The following is an 18,887-nucleotide window of genomic DNA, read 5'->3' as shown; positions in this document are numbered from 1 at the left end:
TCACTGCTGTGTACTTCTTTTTCTGGGTTAGTGTACTGCCATTGTTCCCAGTGACTAAACTCTAGGGAAAGCAGTAACTTTCATTGCATCATTTTGTCAACTGCAACTCCTATGGTCACCAGTTAGATCATTGCATCTTAAATAGAATTTGCTTTGTACACTGCAAAATTGGGAGGATATGATCAGGCTCAGAGTCTGGAGAGAAGATGATGGCCAAATTAGTCCTGGTCTACCGCTAAATCTTAGACTGAAAAATTTCACACCCTATGCAACATAGTTAGGTTGATCTAACTCCTACTGTAGATGCAGCTAGGTTAATGGAAAAACTCTTTCCATCTCTGTAGCAAGTGTCTACACTACAGCAGCATAGCTGTAGTGCTGCATATCACAATTGTTGTGAGTCTTGGAGAAACCGAGGACTGAAGCCATGGTGACCAAACTATCCTGTTGCCCACTGAGATCATTGCTAAAAGTCATGATCGGGTCAGAACGTATTAGTTGGGCAGCATAGAGAATGTTGAGAATCTTATTAAAATGTTACTTCTCCCCAATAATATCATTTGGCAGGTTAATAATGATCCAGAATGCAAATCTTCACCCTATTCCTGCAAAAGGTCCGTTAGCCTATTCTTTTCTGGAGATGAAGAAATAAAGTTGAGCAGTGAGGTCATCTACAAAGGATTTGGGTAATTATATTCACATTTATTGTGGTATGTTTTGTTTTTACACTGGATCAATTCTCATGACATATCAGTGTACATAAAAGCAACATCACTTATTGGCAGCTAAAAGGCAAATACGCCATGCATATTGATAGTAACATTTCTGCAGTTTATAAAGTAGTGCACTAGGAGAATGACATTTAAACTATGTTGTGGTATTAGAGGATAAAATTTCTGCATTCATGTTTGGAGCTGGATGTGAATCTGATACAACTCCGTTGGCTTCAATTGAGTTACTCCAGATTTACATCAGTGTTACTCAAAGCACAGTTTCCCGCAAGTTTATAGGGAAGTCATTAAATCACTGAGTAATAATTCCTTTACATGGAGATTTTTTTCATTTAAAAATTCTTTGTTCTTTTGTCTTTAATTATACTTCCTTCACAGAGTTCAGTTACCTCGTGCTATAGGAAATGTACACATCCAAAAACTAGCTGGGTACATCCTAGTTAGACACCGGTATGCATTCACTCTGGCTTGGGATGGTACATCTGCAGTCTATATAAAGTTGACACCAGACTACTTGGGCAAATCACATGGGTTATGCGGGAACAACAATGCTATCCTGCAGGATGAGCTTGAGACTAGTTATGGTGAGTATTTTTACGTATATGTTATGATGTTAATATAGGTTTGCTTCAGTTCACTTTAATTTTCCTGGTCAAAAATGAACTCCATTCAATGTAGTTTTTATAGTAGTCTTAATTGTCTTTAAAAGTAGATCTGTATTTGAAATTAAAATGAGATATTGTAATTCTTCTGTCAGCTGTTATCTGTAAGGATATCTGGGTTCAATATCGTCTCAAGGTTTATGGTTGGGGATCCCTTTCAAAATAAACTAAACATTTGGCTCAGGCACGCAGCTAGAACTGTACTCATATTTTGCGTTCTAGGAACCTAAAAAGTAGATAGGTTTTACATTTGACAGTTTTTACATTTTCCCTCCTCTCTCTCTAAGTGCACAAGGAGTCTCTGGCAACCTGAAAATACCACACTATTCTGGGAGGATAAGTCAATAAAAATTAAACTTTAATTTTTAATTAAAGAACACCACAAAAAATTCAAGTGATGTGTCATTTCATTTCAACCAAGATTTTCACTAGTGATTTCAGACCCTCCGTTTCTGGGCACCCAACCTGAGACATGAGAGGGTCCAGATTTTGAGAGGGTGGTTGGTTGGTACTATTTGAAAATCAGGCCTTTTTAAAGTATCTCATGCTGAGAACCCCAAATCACTAGTCACTTTTGAAATTCTTGCCCTTAAGCTTTTTGTGTCCCATTTTCTCCAAAAATAAAAATGAAGATATTATTTCTATACCTTTAAAGTTGGCTTTCAAGTTTAATGGCTTATTGCAGAGTGCAGCCCTTAGCTCCCGTCTCCCAGCTGGCCCTTTAAATTACCTCACCGAGCTTGACGAAGAACGAATGGTCTGCCAGAGTCAGTTTCAGCCCTTACCTCAGGGTACACTTTATTAGTTAAACCAAAAACGCAGGCAAAAAAACATATATAAAATACTTCCTGCACCGAACATGGCTATAGTTCCCACAGGTATTTCCCTCACCTCTCTGAGATATTCCAAGTCTTTGCCCTCACCCGGGGACTCCTTGTTATTCTCATTCTCCAGTCCACCTTCCTGGGAGCTTCATATAACTGGGTTCTTTCCCTTAAACCATGGTCTTCTGTAGAAGACTTCCTGCTCCCTGCAGCTCTCACTTTCCAGGTCATTTGCCTGGGAGACACCAACCAGCTGGGCTATTTCCAGAGCTCCAGAGCCTATCGCAGGGCCTCCCTAACCAGCTGAGATCTTGCCGGTCAAGTTACGGACCTTCAGGCTATTGACTTCACCTTGCAGCCTCAGATGGGAGGCCACTGATTAGTCACAAGTGGGGCTGACCCAACTCTTAAAGAGATGGGCACTTTGACATGGTTGTTAAGATCTGAGGTTCTCAGATGGAAGAGGCTATACAAATGCAGTTATTGTTCTGTGTCAAACTGATGCTTTAATATTTGTGTATATTTCTTAGGAAAATTGACTGAAGACATTGCAGAGTTTGTAGAGAGCTGGAGGGAAAATCGTCCACAAGGCTCACCTGACTGGGATAACTCTTTTAACTATGAGCCACCCTGTTTGACCCAAAGCCAAGACTCTTTGCAGGTGTGAATCAAAATTAATGAGGGAAATTAACCATCTGTAATTCTTATAGGATCTTGGTCAGTGCATCGAGGAAGAATAGAGATGCTGCCCAGTGTGTCCTTTGCTACAGGAATGCTGTGGTGCAGAGCAGGACTCCTCCCTGCAGGCTGTGAGGAAGGGGGTGAAGAGAGACTGTGAAGCAGGAGCACACTGCAAATCCCTGTTTGCTATTCCTACTTTGTGCTCACTGCAGCTTATGTACTAGCTGGCTGAGGGGTTAGATATGTTTTTGGGGGGATATGGTGTGTAGTGCAGGCTGGTGTGTTTAAATGTCGCCTTTCCCAGCTCTCAAGTTTTACAGTGAGATTTTGCCTTCCTACTTCTATGGGAGGGGTGGGGGATAGTACTGAGTTGGGGGAGAATTGCTTCTCCTACCATCTCCTTTCCCTTACTCAATACTCAGGGTGCAGGATTTAGTCAAAAACCTTCAGTACCAGGTGGGGTGTTTATGCTAGTGTCCTTTGGTTAGTGTCATCTAGTTCCAGGGTACATATTTTTTCCTGACACTGCCTCAAAGACATAGACTATGCTTAGTTAGAAAGGGGTTTGGAGTGGTTGATGGAGTGGTCCGTTCTCGTGCTTTTTTCATCTGCCTTCTCTTTTAAGTTTGTAATATAGACCTTGATCTTCTGGCACATTCTGCTGTCTCATCATAAGAAAAGGTGTAGCCTGGAAACCAGGCCAGTGGATTCCTCTAGATCTGGTGCCAAAACAGCTGCTTAAAGAGATTAAAGCACATTTCTTCTCACTGGGGACCAAAATTTCATCTCTGTAACCAAGGAAGTAAAACTCCGGTGACATTCTTGAGCAATATTTTATCAAGTTGTACCAGTGAAATGCTGCAAACCAAAGGGCCAATCCCGGAATCTTTCCATAGGCAAAACTATTTTTTTTTCTGAGAAAGGACAGAAAGAAATAGCCCTTAAGAAGACAGAAATGAAATGCATCATAGGTGGCAGCAACAAGGGTTTAGCTATTACCCTTTTTGCCCACCCCAATTCCAATATTTTTTCCCTCTATATGATGTGCTTTGGGGAAGGCCTCCTCCTGCCCCCCCACCCTGATGAAATATTTTGTACTGAAGCCAGTGACAGATAACTTGAGACATCACATTTTGGTTGTGATGCATTTTATTGTATATTTTAATTGACCTACATGCTGGGTGTCTGCAGTGAGGGGATGCTGGAACTTGCTCTCTAGGTTGACAGAACCAGAGTGTATTGACCCTGGGGCATGTTGTGAAGCGTGAAGGTAAATTTGAGAGAGGTTGGCTGGTCCTTTCAATTCAGGGCGGGAGGTGTTTGAAGCCTTTATTGATGACAGGTAAATGTTTAAAATGTGCAGAAGTTTTTTGTGGTGGTACGTGCACTGAGCTTAGAATGGGCCCTACCAGAACACTGACTACAACTTTGTGTGCATTCAGATTGAGCTCTAACCCAGAGTCTAAGGTTCTCATCTTGGTCCATATCCAGTGATTGTACAGACAAGAACAGACAGCACTGAGGAGTCAATGTGGCAAGCTTAGGATGGAGAGCAGCCTTGTTGAGAGAAATCTGGGGTCCTGGTACATCATGTTTGCTGCCCCCCCCATTTCACCTCAGTTACAGGCAATTTTTTGTGGGACCCTGAACTAAGGCCCTGGTACAATTAACCCCTCACTCCCTTCTTCCCTCTCTAGTCAGCCCTGATGGAGAGCAATATGCTACAGGCAACTGCTTTTAATTGTTGAGAAGAAACTGTTTTCTAGCCTGAGCATTCCACATGTTTTGCTTTTGCACCATGTGCTATGCTGCTTATGTTTTTAAGAACATTCCTTTCACAGCAGCAATCTCTTTCTTTTTAGAAGGCATATGCTCTGTGTAATACACTACTATGGCCTCCATTTGAACAATGTCATGATTCTGTGAGTCCTCTTCCTTTCATGGCCAGTTGCACCAATGACCTCTGCATGTAAGTAGGCATTTTTTGATCATTCAAAAGCTGGTAGATAACACATTTTATTCTCTTCAGAAAATATATCTGACCCTTCAGTGCATGTCTTTTCTGCATAACACTTTGTATCTAACAGTTCTTGTGATGTAATAAAATGGGCCTGGTTTTATACCCACATACCATCACAGATTCAGTGGAGTTTTTCTTAGTTTCTCTGGTTTAAGTGAGAAAAGCCTGAGGCCCAGTAACTTTTAATGAGTTTTAAATTACCCAATTTATCTGTCCTCGACTGTGTATGTACTTTACTATATATGATATGCCATTAATCAGTATGTTCTATTCTAATGGTGCAGGATTGCTGCATCAACAAACAAAAAAAAAATCTTCCACAAAACATTTGTTAGTCCGACAAAGAGAGACAATCAATGATTTTTAAAAAATCTACACTCCTTGAAGATTATTCTGTCATCCGGCAACCTGATGCATTGTTTGTCTGAACTGTTCTGACTGTGATTTAAAATGTAAGATTGCTGGGGCAAAGACAGCCTTTTGCATCCTGTACCATGCTGAGCACATTGATGGCACTCTTAATGCTTTCCTTTTGTTCCCTTGATCTTAATAACTTTTCGGAGAGAATTTCTTCTCTTAGTTAAAAATCAAGAACCTGATTGTAATCTCCCTCTCATTACTTTTACATTGCAAAAAAAGAGCATTAATTGTAATGGAGTTGTTCTTGATGTATACCAGTATAATAGATCAGAATCAGGTACCGTGTATATTGATAAGTAGTCTCCCAAGCAGGGTAGAATGTTTTATTCATTTAAGAACTTTAGGTTATTTAACCAACACAGTATTTCAAAATGTTATTACTTATTAGTATAAATTCAAATACCAGAACATACGTATTGTTGAAACAATGCAAGACTTATTTATGAAGTTATGGATGCATATTTATATGATTATAGGGAGAAAGTAAGGTCATGCCAATTTTTATTTGTATAAGGTCAGCAGCTGAAAATGCAACTTGGTGTCGAGCATTAACTGAATATGCTAGGGCCTGTGCTCAAGCAGGAAAACCCCTTCATGGATGGCGGACGCACTTTCAGCAATGTGGTATGTTGGCTAGTCCCATACTTTAAAATATTACCCAATAGCTGAACTTTGATGAGAGAGTTCTGCACATCTTTCTTTCTGTTATGGTTCAGTTTGCCTTCCATAGACAATATAGAGCTGACTGCGCTTCAGTGCTAGATGAACTTCACTATGTCTAATTTTTGCACATTTAGTCTGTCCTTAGGAAACTTTCATTATGAAAGGTTCTATATAAATGTAAGACTGTCATAAATTATGAAGCATATTTTTTAATTACTTAAAAATGTTTTAAAATAAATCATCCTGTTAGAAACATTGCAGGTATTTTTAAGAAGGTTGTGAATCTTATCTATTGTAAACTTTCTGTCTCAGATATTGATTAATACTCCTTTGATTTCTGAAATATAAAATTTGCAAGGACTTAAAATGTTTTTTTCAAGTAGCACTTGGATAAACCTTCACAATTCAGTACGTCAGATTTGATATGTGAATTAAAAAAAGTAAAATATATTAAAACAGTGTGAATAGTATTATCTTCCACTGAGGTGGTAGCATAACGCCTTTTCATTTCTCAGCTTGTTTCATTTTTCAGTTATTACCTGTGAAGAACATTTAATCTACAATGAATGTATCGACTGTTGCCCAGTTTCATGTCAGCAAAAAACACAGTGTATTGACAGTGAACTTCCCTGTGTCGATGGATGCTACTGTCCAGATGGTAACACAGCCTTATTTCTCAAACTTGTTTTATCCTATGGCTAAATTTGGCCTTCAGATATGTGCATGAGCCTTGGTGAAACCAATGGGAACCAGGCTGGGGAGGCAATCTGGGGATCTAGGCACACGCTTGCATGGGGGACTCATCATGGCTGCTGCCTCAACAGGGAGAGTACTGGGGGGGCCCTTCTCCCACACTGATTGAGCCCTTCCCACTCTTGCAAACAGTAGCCAGGTGGAACCACCCCTGTGCAAGAGGGACTGGTTTGCTCTGGTGCTGGTTTTGGAGCTAGGCAGCTTCCTCCCTGGTTCTAGTGGCTTCTGCTCATCTCTCTGCTAGAAGCTGTCTGAAGACTCAGGCAAACATCATGGCATTGGTTACACTCAAGTCACATTTTCAAGCTCTCTTTTGCAACCATGAAGGCTAGAAACATACATAGTTATGTTTTTTTTTTTAATGAAAGCTGAGATTCTGCTGATGCTGGGACCTGGGGTCCTAGATGTGTCCCTATTTGTATCAAGTCTATTTCTTAACTTGGCCTTGTGCACATACCTAAATGCAAAAATCTTGTCCTTATTCTCCATTTGCTACTGCCAGTTATTGGATATGTAACTCTGTCTGGAAGGGGACAGATGAAACAGAGTAGTGATATTCCATGAATCTTAAAAGTGGTGCCCCTCAGTAATTCTCTGCTGGTATGTAAGTGTAATAATCTCTGTTATCTGCTTAGTTTCCAGTGGGTTGGGCTATGGGTTCTAGTACTAGAATACTTATAATTTAAATTAGTCATTAAAGGAACAAAATACACAGCAAACAGTGAATAAAATGTATGGCTAAAGGCCAAGAGTGTCAAACAATGAGTGCTTGACATTAAGCTCCAAGATCCATAAGACACTTAAATAAAGCAGTGTGACTTTCAAAGATACTGAACTTTAACCAGCAGCTCCCAGTGACTTCAGTGTATCTCCAACAATAAAGGCATTAAATCTAATATTTAATTATATATAATTTTTTTCTGCAAGATGAAAGGAACTTCAAGCTATTCTAAAATATTTACTCCGTAGGGCCATTAGTTTTATTATTAGAAGTACTAGTAAGGTAGACAAAGCTCCAGCCACCATTAATAAAGCTCATTCACATTTATTTCATGTTGGATTATTCCTTCTAGGTCTAATTTATGAAAATGGATTATGTGTCAAGCCTACAGAATGCCCATGTGATTATCATGGAAATTCCTATAGAACGGGCTCTGTGGTTCATGAGGAGTGCAATAACTGGTTAGTAACTTCCCTTTTCATACTGCATACTTCGTTAATCATTTGATCATGAGACAAAAAGCCCCTTCTTACATCCCCTACTTTTATGAAAATACAATCAGTTTTTCTATAACATATTTTGTCTGATTATGGAGGGGCAGTGAATGCACTTTTCTTTCCGCTTATGGAAGGCAAATAGAAAAATAAAGCAGATAAATGTTAACAAATTAAATAAACTTAGACATTTTTACATAATTGCGTCTGATTTTCTGTTGGGGTAAATTGGCACAGCTCTATGGGCTTCAGTGGAGTTGTACCAATTTATACTGGGATAAAATTTAGCTCAAACCCAAATTTAGATAATCTCAAGATAAGTGTCAGACAGCTTGTTTTAGAGTCTAAAATAATCTTCTCAGGTATCCTCATTTAATTTCTGTTGTGTTGTCAACACTTATTTGAATCTAGAAATTCCCTAGGGACAGGCAGAATCTGAATTTGGATGGTAGATTAAATATTAGGATAGTGAAACTGTTAGGATAATATCAGAAAGAGTCTACTTATACGGTCAGATGATAATCTTAGATGGGGAAATTTATATAATTATAGAACCCTTAAAGTTTCACAGACACTTATGCTGGGCTCACCATTCTTTGCTGTGATCATTAATTCATTTTGCAGCTGCCCTCTGTGTTTACCAGTTGCATGACTTGTACTTGGTGATTTATTAATCACCTACACAAGGTTGGATTTTTTCAGAGCTGCTGAGTACCCATGTCTCCAAATGAAGTCAATGAAAGCTGCAGTTGCTCAGCTCCCCTAAAATCCCCTATGTCACTAATGTACTACATGCTTTTTTTAACAACAGTGTTATTGCATGCAAAAGTAATTTCTATCTCAGAGCAGAGACGTCTGCATTTTTCAGCCAAGAGCCAAACATATTACTTTAAAAATGGCAAAGGGCCACCATGAGTTCTTTGGGGCAGATTTTCTGCCCAGTTCTCTTCCCTTTGTGTACTCAGGAAGCACAATGGAGTGGAAACCATGTCTCCTGCAGGGGATTTCCAGGTATGGAGGAGTTTTCCTTGGACACTCATTGAGTATAGCTGGTTCCTTCACCTCTACCTGCAGCCGCCGGTGCAGCCGGTGTGTGTTCTTTTGGGGAGGGATTATGGCTGGAGCAGGCTGCACTCTGGTAATCCCCGTTTAGTGTATAGTCCCTTGGGGACTATAGTCAGCTGGAACAAGATAAAGCAGCCCCCAGGCTACTCTAACCTGGACTTGGAGCCATAATTGGAGCCATAACTGTTTTTGGTTCTCAGTTTTTCATCCTCTCCCCAGCCAAGGCTGTGTAGGGGAGGGGAACCACCCTTTGCTAAATATTCCTTTAGGTTCAGGCAGAGCCAAATCAGCTTCTGTCAGCTCCTCTTCAGGCTCCCACAACCTGGGAGGTAAGTAAGCAATGGAGCAATCCACGGGCCTCGAATCTGGGTTTGTAGGACAGGAGTAGCCATGTTCCAACCCGCCACTTGGTAGCCTGCTGACAACTGCCTACCCAGGACCTATGAACTCCAGTTTGAGGCTCTTCCTCTGAGGTCCTATTGGTGGAGTGACAGAGTAGCTGATTGGCCTGCTGGTCCTACTTAAGCCAGCAGCAGGAATAGGAAGTTGTCTGAACAACTGGGATCCATGCTGTTCTGGACTGTGTGCCTTGTGCTTCCTGCTCCTGCTCCCCTGGCTTGACTCCTGGCATCTGACTTGTGGTTCTGATTTCCAGTTTGTCTCCTGCTTCTGAACTCCTGGTATCCTGACCCATCTGATGCTTGACTTCTGTCTCGTGAGTGTGGACGCTGGCTCTGACCACGAGGTCTGGCCGCCCACTACCCTTCTGTGACACAACCAGAGCTACTCCCCTCCCCCCGCAATCTAGTAGGCAGCAAGCCCGGGAACTGCTGAACAACTGCAGCAGGGAAGGGACAAAAGCTGCTCATGAAGTTCTGGCTCATAATGGAGCTGCTTCTGGGCTGCAGGAGAAGGAGTGGAAGACAGCTGGGGAGGCAGTGTCCCCTAGCTCCTTCCTGTAGTGACAAAGCTGATTCAAACGTTTCATTTAAATAATTGCAAGGCCTGGCTTGGGGAATGCATTTTCAGTTTATAATCAAGACCATATTTTAACGTTGTGAAACCTGAGGGCCACAATTTAGAGCTTCAAGAGCCACAGGTTGGACACCAATAAAACAGATCATTCTGTGGTGTCGAGCACAAAAATATGAGACTGTATTTTAATAAGGCTGATTAGAGAAACTTGTTTCTGCTGTTCTGGTAGCTCTGGTATAGCTGGATTTCACAGGTCTTATGGGAATTACATCTGACACACTTTGAAAACAACAAGACTAAATCAAACCATTGCCTTTTTACGTGTACTGTAGTCTGGAAGGTGGAAGAGTCTTAAAGACATGTCTGGTGAGCAGACAATGCAAAGTGGTGATGTATAGTGAGATCTGTGCTCAGGGATCTCTTCCTTCCCTCATTCTTGTAGAGATGTAGATGTTTGAGATATGAGCCACACCACTTTATAGTTACAGTACAACCTGAATATGCTTTTCCACAGAGAAGCATTAAGTAGACTGCACATCTTACCTTCAAGGCCAAAGGGAAGATGTTCTATCTTTGACAAGATCAAATTGTTCTGATGAGCAGGATAGATACAGGTTTCATTTTAATAAAATGAAAAATTGAACAGATTTCTATTTTTTTTATAAACCTCTGTTACAGAAAAAAGACACCTTCAGTCTTTGCCTTAACATTGGTTCCCTCTTATTGCTGTAGTGTTATTTACAGATTGCTGTCCTTAAAAATGGTGTTTAGAACTTCTATTTCATAAACGTGTTTGGTCATGTTCTTGCATACCATAGGCCTTGCAAAGTGACTTCACTCCCCCTGCCCCCCACCCCTGTTTCTTCATGAGTTGAAAACAGGACGATTCTGAACTGTAATGGCACTCCATAACTGCACCAACTACTGCTTTCTGTACTGGAAAAAAACTGCTAAGGGAGAGATCCATGATGCGGGATACAGCACGCACTATGATAGCAATAGCATTTAAGATGCAAAGCCTCCTATTTTATCAAGAGTGGAAGGCATGTTACGGAACAGACAAGTATCTGATATTTCCCATTTTTTCTTCAGACTCGTATATTCAGAAAAGTCTCTCAGTGTAAATATTTAAGGGGTTCTGATGCTGCAGAGAAACATCTCGTGAGTGAGTCTGAACAAAAATCTTCGAAAGTGAGACTTCCATGCCTTCTTCCCTAAAACTCAGCCCTCTACAATGCAGTCCTTTTATTAACAGAATTGATCCATGTTGTCGTCGTTGTTGTTTTTTACTAAGGAGAGGTGATCAAGTTCAGATTAAAAAAGAAGAAGAAGAAGGAAATAAAAAAAAGGAATTGACCTGAACTTCTGTATCAAGCACATCCAACAGGTTCAGATAAAGTCTGGATAAACATCCACATTTTCAAGTGATTTATCCAAACTGAAGTTCCCTCACCTTTTGAGGTTCATTCATCATTAGTTTTTATAATGATCATTAATGAGAGAAAAGCAAGACTAATCCAAGATTTTGTGGGCATCTATGCAAAGTAACAGATGGCACTTCTTTCAGCAACCTCCCCGCTTATAATCAAGTTCAACCATTGCACACAATATCTGAGTCTGGGCACCTTCTGCTATTGCAGGACCCCTCCATCCCACTTACTCCTTTGGTGATGTCTCCCTGGAGCAGAAAACCAGGAGGTGGAACTGATGGACAACCTCTGAATTTTTTTTAATATGCAACTTTTGATTTTTCTTTCAGTACTTGCATTGGAGGAAAGTGGACTTGCACAAATCTTACCTGTCCAGGTATGTGTAAAGGACCTGGGGTCAGGTACCTCATAGATTCCAAAATATTATGTTAGTTTATAATAGCCAATTATTACTTAAGGCCAAATTCTGCCCTGAGACATATTTTAACAAGATTTCCTATTGTACAACATGTGTGTCTCTTTATATAACTACAGATACACATACACACCTATACACACATTGTAATAGGTATTACAATGACCTTCATGACAGCCATCTTCATTTTTCTGTTCAGCTAGATAATGCCCTTCACAATACGTTCGTTGAGTGTTGTTATAGGCAGAGCTGGCGGCACCATCTTTAGTTTATGCTGACCAACACTTCCCATTATAATTTAAACTGTTAGAGCTGAAATTTTTCATGCCAGATGTCTTCCTCAGATGATTTGTTTTTCCAAGAACATGAGTAGGGAAAAATACATTCTTTTGACCACATTAAAAACATTCTTATAGCTGTTTCATTGTCAATCTCTAGCACCACTTGCTTCGGAGCAAAGACTTAAAATTTGGCAGTGGGAGTTGCCCTGGTGTGTCAGGAATTACATTTTTGTTGTTCCTGTGAAAGAAAAAAAAATCCCAAATCTGGCTGAATTATAAACAGAAAACTTTATTTTAATGTTGGTGTTTAACTTTTAAATGCTTGATTTTGCAACCTTAATGGTCCTTTAACACAGTTTTTTGTGTATAATAATATATAAAGAAATAAAAATAATCAAGAATCCAAATTTTACACATCAAATTACCCACCTGTCTTAGGGTTTTCTGTAATGCTCACCACTGTGGTATCTAAGTCCTGACAGTTAATAGCCTGACAAATCTATAGAGCAGTGATTATCAATATTCAGTGTTGGTTTGCAGTGGATCCCAGGAGAATTTCTAAGGTCAAGTGTTCATATTCTAAGCGCTTTATGGGGGCTCGGTTAATGCATTCCCTGTCACTAACACTTGAGTACAGCACATTAATAACACTGTTGATCAGTCATTAAAGTTGTTCGATCTATACCAGAGTATTTGAATCTTACTGTAATAATAAAAGTTGTAGAGTATTTACAACAAATACTTGCTCTATAATAAAGGACTTTATCTTTTTTTTTAATATCAGCTGAATGCTCTGTCTCAGGAGACATTAACTTCATGACATTTGATGGGCGCAAATATACTTTCCAAGCTACCTGCCAATATATTTTGGCAAAAAGCCACAGATCTGGCAAGTTTACAGTATCTCTGCAAAATGCTCCTTGTGGACCGGTAAGCCTTAATGCTTTCTAATTATATCTTATATCTTCTATCTTCTGTTACTGGAGTCAGAAAAATGTGTTCAATATGGGGGGGGGGGGAATCCAAAACCAACTACCTGTACAATGTAATACTTTAAAAACAAGACTGTAGCAATGATTTTCTTTAATTAATTTATGTTTAAAGGCATTTAAATAGATTTTTTTGAGGAGGATTGTGGAGAAAGCCTAATACATCTGCATCCAGAGAGAGTAAGAGCTGTGGCTTGGGATCTTGATCCAGGATCCATTAAAGTGAATCAAAAGCCTCCCATTGACTCCAATGGACATTGGATCAGGTCCTGGGTGAGGGGGGAAAATAGAAAAGATGTGCTTACTCTGAAAAATAAATGTTGGTATCTGATTGTCCTGGAGGCTTCTGGGTGTGGTGGGCTCTTCTCTCTCTCCAGGTCTGCCATAAGCACATAGCAAACATAATATAGCAGTCACAGAACACTATTACCATTCTCAGTGCATTGGGTAGGGGCTTCTCATTTTGTGTGCTTCTTGTAACTTGTAAAGAATTTTAGCTGTGGTGTTTGGAAAGCTGCATAAAGTTTTGGGGGCACCTGTCAAGAGTGTTGATGGTGGTGAACTCTCTCTCTCTCTCTCTCTCTCTCTCTCTCTCTCTCTCTATCTCTCTGTGTGTGTGTAAAGTATGGCTGAGTCTAGGAGTTCTGCTGTCTTAGGCAAATGGCCAAACATCTGCCCATCAGTTTGTAGTCACACACAAAAGTTGCATGTCTGTTCTACATGTGTGAAGCCAGTCCTGTGTGTATGTATATCATTGTAACATTACTTGTGCTGATGAAATACAGTACATTGGACAAGGTTTTTATTACCTTCATGATATCTAATACAACCCTGATTAATATAGTCAGCTGGAGCATTTAACCTTGTGTTGTGGTCTTGTTAGGCCTTGCAATGTAAGCAAAGTTGGGTCAGGTTTGTACTAGTTTTCCAAGGAATACCTAGTTCCTATGGGAAATGGTCACAGCACACATAAAAGATATTAGATAAAAACATAAATACTCTTGCTGAAAGGGTGCAACATAACTCTACTTTATTTCTTAGAATTTATGACAATAACACAAAGAACCCCAAAACAGAGAGAGAGAAAAAAGGCTGTTCCTTAAGGCAGAGCGGCACAACTCACCACACCTTGCCGTAAGCTGGCTCTTTTCAGACTGACTCCAGTCACACACTTTACTCCAGACCCCTCTAGCCTGCAGATGGGATCATGAACCCCTTGCCCCCACGACACATTCTTCAAGTGATAGCTTGTAATTCCAATACAGTCCTGAATACACCACATTTCTGAGTGTCCAACTTCCTTTTTTTGGATGGTTGCCTTTCCACTTACTTCAATAGGTGCTATATATGTACACCCAAGGGCAAAATTTGTCCAGTACTTCACATCTGTTCTGAACTAGTGCTCCAATATTGTGTCAGGGTCACAGTGCTATGGCAGTTGCCATGTTTGAGACGAGATAAAAAACTGAGCTGCTAGCCACCTGTTCTAAGAGTAGAATAGGTTAAACTTTGTGTCCTGGCCAGATTCCAACTTGGGTAATTATATTCGGAGTCTGATTTTGTTCTCACTTAACTAGTTTAAATCAGTAGCAACTCTACTGATGAGTCTGAACTTCATATAAGCTGCACAGACTTTATTATTATTTGCTATTTGTATTCCAACAGTTCCAACAATGTGCTGGCGCTGTTCAAAGACAGTCATTTCCCCTGAAAAGCTTACAGTCCACTGGAGTTACCTCTGACTTACACTGAGTGAGATCCCAATCGGATCCTCTGCCCTCTATTTTCCTTTGTAATTCCATTTGCCTATAGTATTCTCCTTCGCTTTCTATTCAAAACTGATGTGCATTTCTAAATAGTCACTGTGTTTCACCCCTGAGGGGGCTGCATTGATAACTTTCTGTAAATCCGGAGGTGTTGCTGACTCCAGTATTATAGTCTGAAAGAAAGCTCAATCCTCATTTTTAGTGCAATTAAAAAGGGAGTGTAACAAAAAATAGGAACATAAACATTAAAGATTACATACGTCTGCTTCTACAGGGTTTGTAGAATCGACCAAACTTGAGAAAGAGGGATATGTTGCAGTTGTGTCCCGTGTTGCTGGACTAATGGCTAGCAAAATGGGATCTCCTGAAGAAACACTGTCAGCAGTTCAGTTAAGCAAATTGAGGTGTGATGGCCTCCCTGTTGGCTGGCTCAGCAGGGACTGAACCAGGTCATAAACTGCTACAGCTTGAGCTCTGTAATTGGGGGATGAAACAACTCTCATCCTCTGTGTATTGGGACAGAGAGGGAAACTCATAACATTTGCTCATCAGTAGGTTACAGAAGCTGAGGCCAGATTAGGCCAGTTTACAGTGTCTTGGCTAGAGGGAGCTGTTTCTAAAGATGTTGGCAATAGACAATGAAGGTCTTGGTTCAAGTTTCTGTTATGATAATATGCAAGATGCTCATTATGGGCTTTATTCTCCACTCCCTTGGAGCACTCCCTTGCCTCTGTGCAAAATAAGCAAGAACTTGGGCCTTGCTTGCTTCGGTGGCTTTGTGCTGCTTCTACTTTGTAATGTGACCATAATGTTGCTGTGTCTGACCTTCTGGGGTAATCCTCAGACTGCAGACAGCCGTGGGAGCTGTTCTAACATCACCCTCTTCTTGACTGCAGACACAGGGGTCGTGCCTAATTTATCTCTGTGGCCTGGTGATTTATAGGTGCCAGAATAGCCTTTTGGGGCAGTAAGCAGCCAGGTGTAAGTTAGAGCAGCCATCAGGCCATTCTAGTGTATGTTGGGACCCACAATCAGGTCCAAGATCAGGGTCACTCCCACAAACTTGTGTCTTGTGCTGAGTCCAGACCAGAGGATCTGTTTCCATGAATCCAAAGTGGGTGTAAACTCTACTGCAGGTATAAGTGAGTGGAGAGTTCTGAAGATGTAGGCTACTGGAAAATCAGGACATATGTGGTGTAAATCAAGAGTAACTTCATGGAAGTTAATCCAGACACCATCGGAGTAGGGGTGTGAAGCATCCATTAATTTGCTTAACTGTATGCCCCCCACTTGGCAAATAAACTGCTTTACACTAGGGAACATTCAACATGTGTTTCCCTTTTAAGAAATAAATCTGATTTGTAATCTAAAAGATGTGTGTTGCAGAAGCTCTTATTTCTCAGGTTTCAGAGTAGCAGCCGTGTTAGTCTGTATCCGCAAAAAGAAAAGGCGTACTTGTGGCACCTTAGAGACTAACAAATTTTTTGAGCATAAGCTTTCATGAGCTACAGCTCACTTCATCGGATGCATACAGTGGAAAATACAGTGGGGAGATTTATATAACAGAGAACATGAAACAATGCGTGTTACCTTACACACTGTAACGAGAGTGATCAGGTAAGGTGAGCTATTACCAGCAGGAGAGCGGGTGGGTGGGGGGGGAACCTTTTGTAGTGATAATCAAGGTGGGCCATTTCCAGCAGTTGACAAGAACGTCTGAGGAACGATATGGGGGGGGGGGGGAGGGTGAATAAACATGCCTAGAGTTGCAATTCTTCAACAAAAAAAACTTCTAAATTGGAATTAATTTGCAAACTGGATACAATTAACTTGGGCTTGAATAAAGATTGGCAGTGGATGGGTCATTACACAAAGTAAAACTATTTCCACATGTTTATTTCCCCCCGCCCCCCCCCCCCCCACACTGTTCCTCAGACATTCTTGTCAACTGCTGGAAGTGGCCCATCTTGATTATCACTACAAAAGGCTTCCCCCCTCCCCGCTCTCCGGCTGGTAATAGCTCACCTCACCTGATCACTCTCATTACAGTGTGTATGGTAACACCCATTGTTTCATGTTCTCTGTGTATTTAAATCTCCCCACTTATTTTCCACTGAATGCATCCGATGAAGTGAGCTGTAGCTCACGAACGCTTATGCTCAAATAAATTTGTTAGTCTCTAAGATGCCACAAGTACTCCTTTTCTTATTTCTCAGTGACCTGAGATTTTTGGTCCCTTTTTTTTAAAAAATGACTATTACATTTTTTTCACTGATCAGTCCCATCACATTCAAGCAGATTAAAAAATGAAGAAAGAAAATACCTGAAGAGATTCCAGCCCTTTGAATCACAAAGACACTAGTCAGCTAGCGCCTTAGAGCTGGTGACATAAACAGTCATCAGGCAACAAGTGGTTTCAGAATGATGTGAAATTTTGTTTAAGCACTTTTTGGAAAGTGACTCAGGAAAGTGATAGGCACAGCTTAACCTTATCTGAGTTTCAAGTGACAACATCACTGGCTTTGTAGTTTGTATGATGAGGGATTCTGAATATAAGAATTTTTGTTAAGTGTCTAGTGAGAGAGAAAGCAGTTCATGTGAAAACACCTGCTGATAGTTGGCTGAGGCAATGTTATGAAAGAAACAATTCACTGAAACAGAGAATTATTGTCAGGTAAAATTTCTTGTATAGAATCTTTGGTGGAGATAGCAAACCTTCTGCAGAACAATGTTCGATAGTTAATAAATATTAACACATTATATGGCTACAGTTTGTTGTACGTAGAAGCTGGGAGGCATTATTTGCAAGTTTAGGACCGAGTGTTCAGCCAATCTCTGAAAATATGTCTGAAGATTTTATGGTACAGCCATTTTCATGTGCAACATTCTGAATTTACATTCACAAATAAGAACAGCCATACTGGGTCGGACCAATGGTCCATCTAGCCCAGTATCCTGTCTTCTGACAAAAAGAAAAGGAGTACTTGTGGCACCTTAGAGACTAACCAATTTATTTGAGCATGAGCTTTCGTGAGCTACAGCTCACGAAAGCTCATGCTCAAATAAATTGGTTAGTCTCTAAGGTGCCACAAGTACTCCTTTTCTTTTTGCGAATACAGACTAACACGGCTGTTACTCTGAAACCTGTCTTCTGACAGGTTTCAGAGTAACAGCCGTGTTAGTCTGGCCAATGCCACTCAGAGTGAATGAACAGAACAGGCAATCACTGAGTGATCCATCCCCTCTCATCCACTTCCAGCTTCTGGCAGTCAGAGGTGAAAGACACTGAGAGCATGTGGTTGCGTTCCTGACCATCTTGGGCAGTGGTGGGCAACCTGCGGCCCACGGGCCGCATGCGACCTGTTTGTAATCTGCTGGCAGGGCTCGAGACAGTTAGTTTACATTGACCATCCGGAGGCACGGCTGCCTGCAGCTCCCAGTGGCCATGGTTCGGCCAATGGGAGCTGTGGGAAGCGGTGGACAGCACATCCCTTTGGTCCGCGCCGCTTCCCGCAGCTCCCATTGAACTGGAACGGCAACCGTGGCCACTGGGAGCTGCGGGGGGGGGGGGGGGGGAGGCCGTGCCAGTGGATGGTCAACGTAAACGAACTGTCTCGCAGTCTACCAGCAGATTATCTTGACAGGCTGAATGTTGCCCACCACTGATCTTGGGTAATAGTGATTGATGGGCCTATCCTCCATGCACTTAACTAATTCTTTTTTTGAATCCAGTTATACTTTTGGCTTTCACAATATCCCCTGGCAATGAGTTCTGTAGGTTGGCTGTGCAGTGTGTAAAGAAGTATTTCCTTTTGTTTGCTTTAAACCTGATGCCTGTTAATTTCATTGGGTAACCCTGGGTTCTTGTGTTATGTACAGGAGTAAATAACACAAAATCATGAAATGACATGATCTTAACATAAAAATTATTGAATACATTTTTATTAATTCAGTGAATATTGTCAATAAGTCAACATGAATAATATTAATTTTTAAT

General features: G+C 40.8%; 1 protein-coding gene across 1 annotated transcript in view; it reads left to right on the top strand.

Moving 5' to 3' along the window:
- Window positions 1–18,887, top strand: part of OTOG (otogelin) — a 165,279-nt gene that overhangs the window by 24,189 nt on the left and 122,203 nt on the right. Inside the window, exons 7-15 of the mRNA XM_077820059.1 lie at window positions 568–686; window positions 1,110–1,315; window positions 2,748–2,878; window positions 4,761–4,867; window positions 5,853–5,962; window positions 6,534–6,659; window positions 7,828–7,936; window positions 11,769–11,815; window positions 12,920–13,065. Coding sequence (XP_077676185.1) covers window positions 568–686; window positions 1,110–1,315; window positions 2,748–2,878; window positions 4,761–4,867; window positions 5,853–5,962; window positions 6,534–6,659; window positions 7,828–7,936; window positions 11,769–11,815; window positions 12,920–13,065 — 1,101 coding nt within the window. The remainder of the gene's footprint in view (window positions 1–567; window positions 687–1,109; window positions 1,316–2,747; window positions 2,879–4,760; window positions 4,868–5,852; window positions 5,963–6,533; window positions 6,660–7,827; window positions 7,937–11,768; window positions 11,816–12,919; window positions 13,066–18,887) is intronic.

This window comes from Eretmochelys imbricata, chromosome 6 (genome assembly GCF_965152235.1).
Source record: "Eretmochelys imbricata isolate rEreImb1 chromosome 6, rEreImb1.hap1, whole genome shotgun sequence".
Lineage (NCBI taxonomy): Eukaryota > Metazoa > Chordata > Testudines > Cheloniidae > Eretmochelys > Eretmochelys imbricata.
This window is presented reverse-complemented; position numbering and strand designations above follow the sequence as displayed.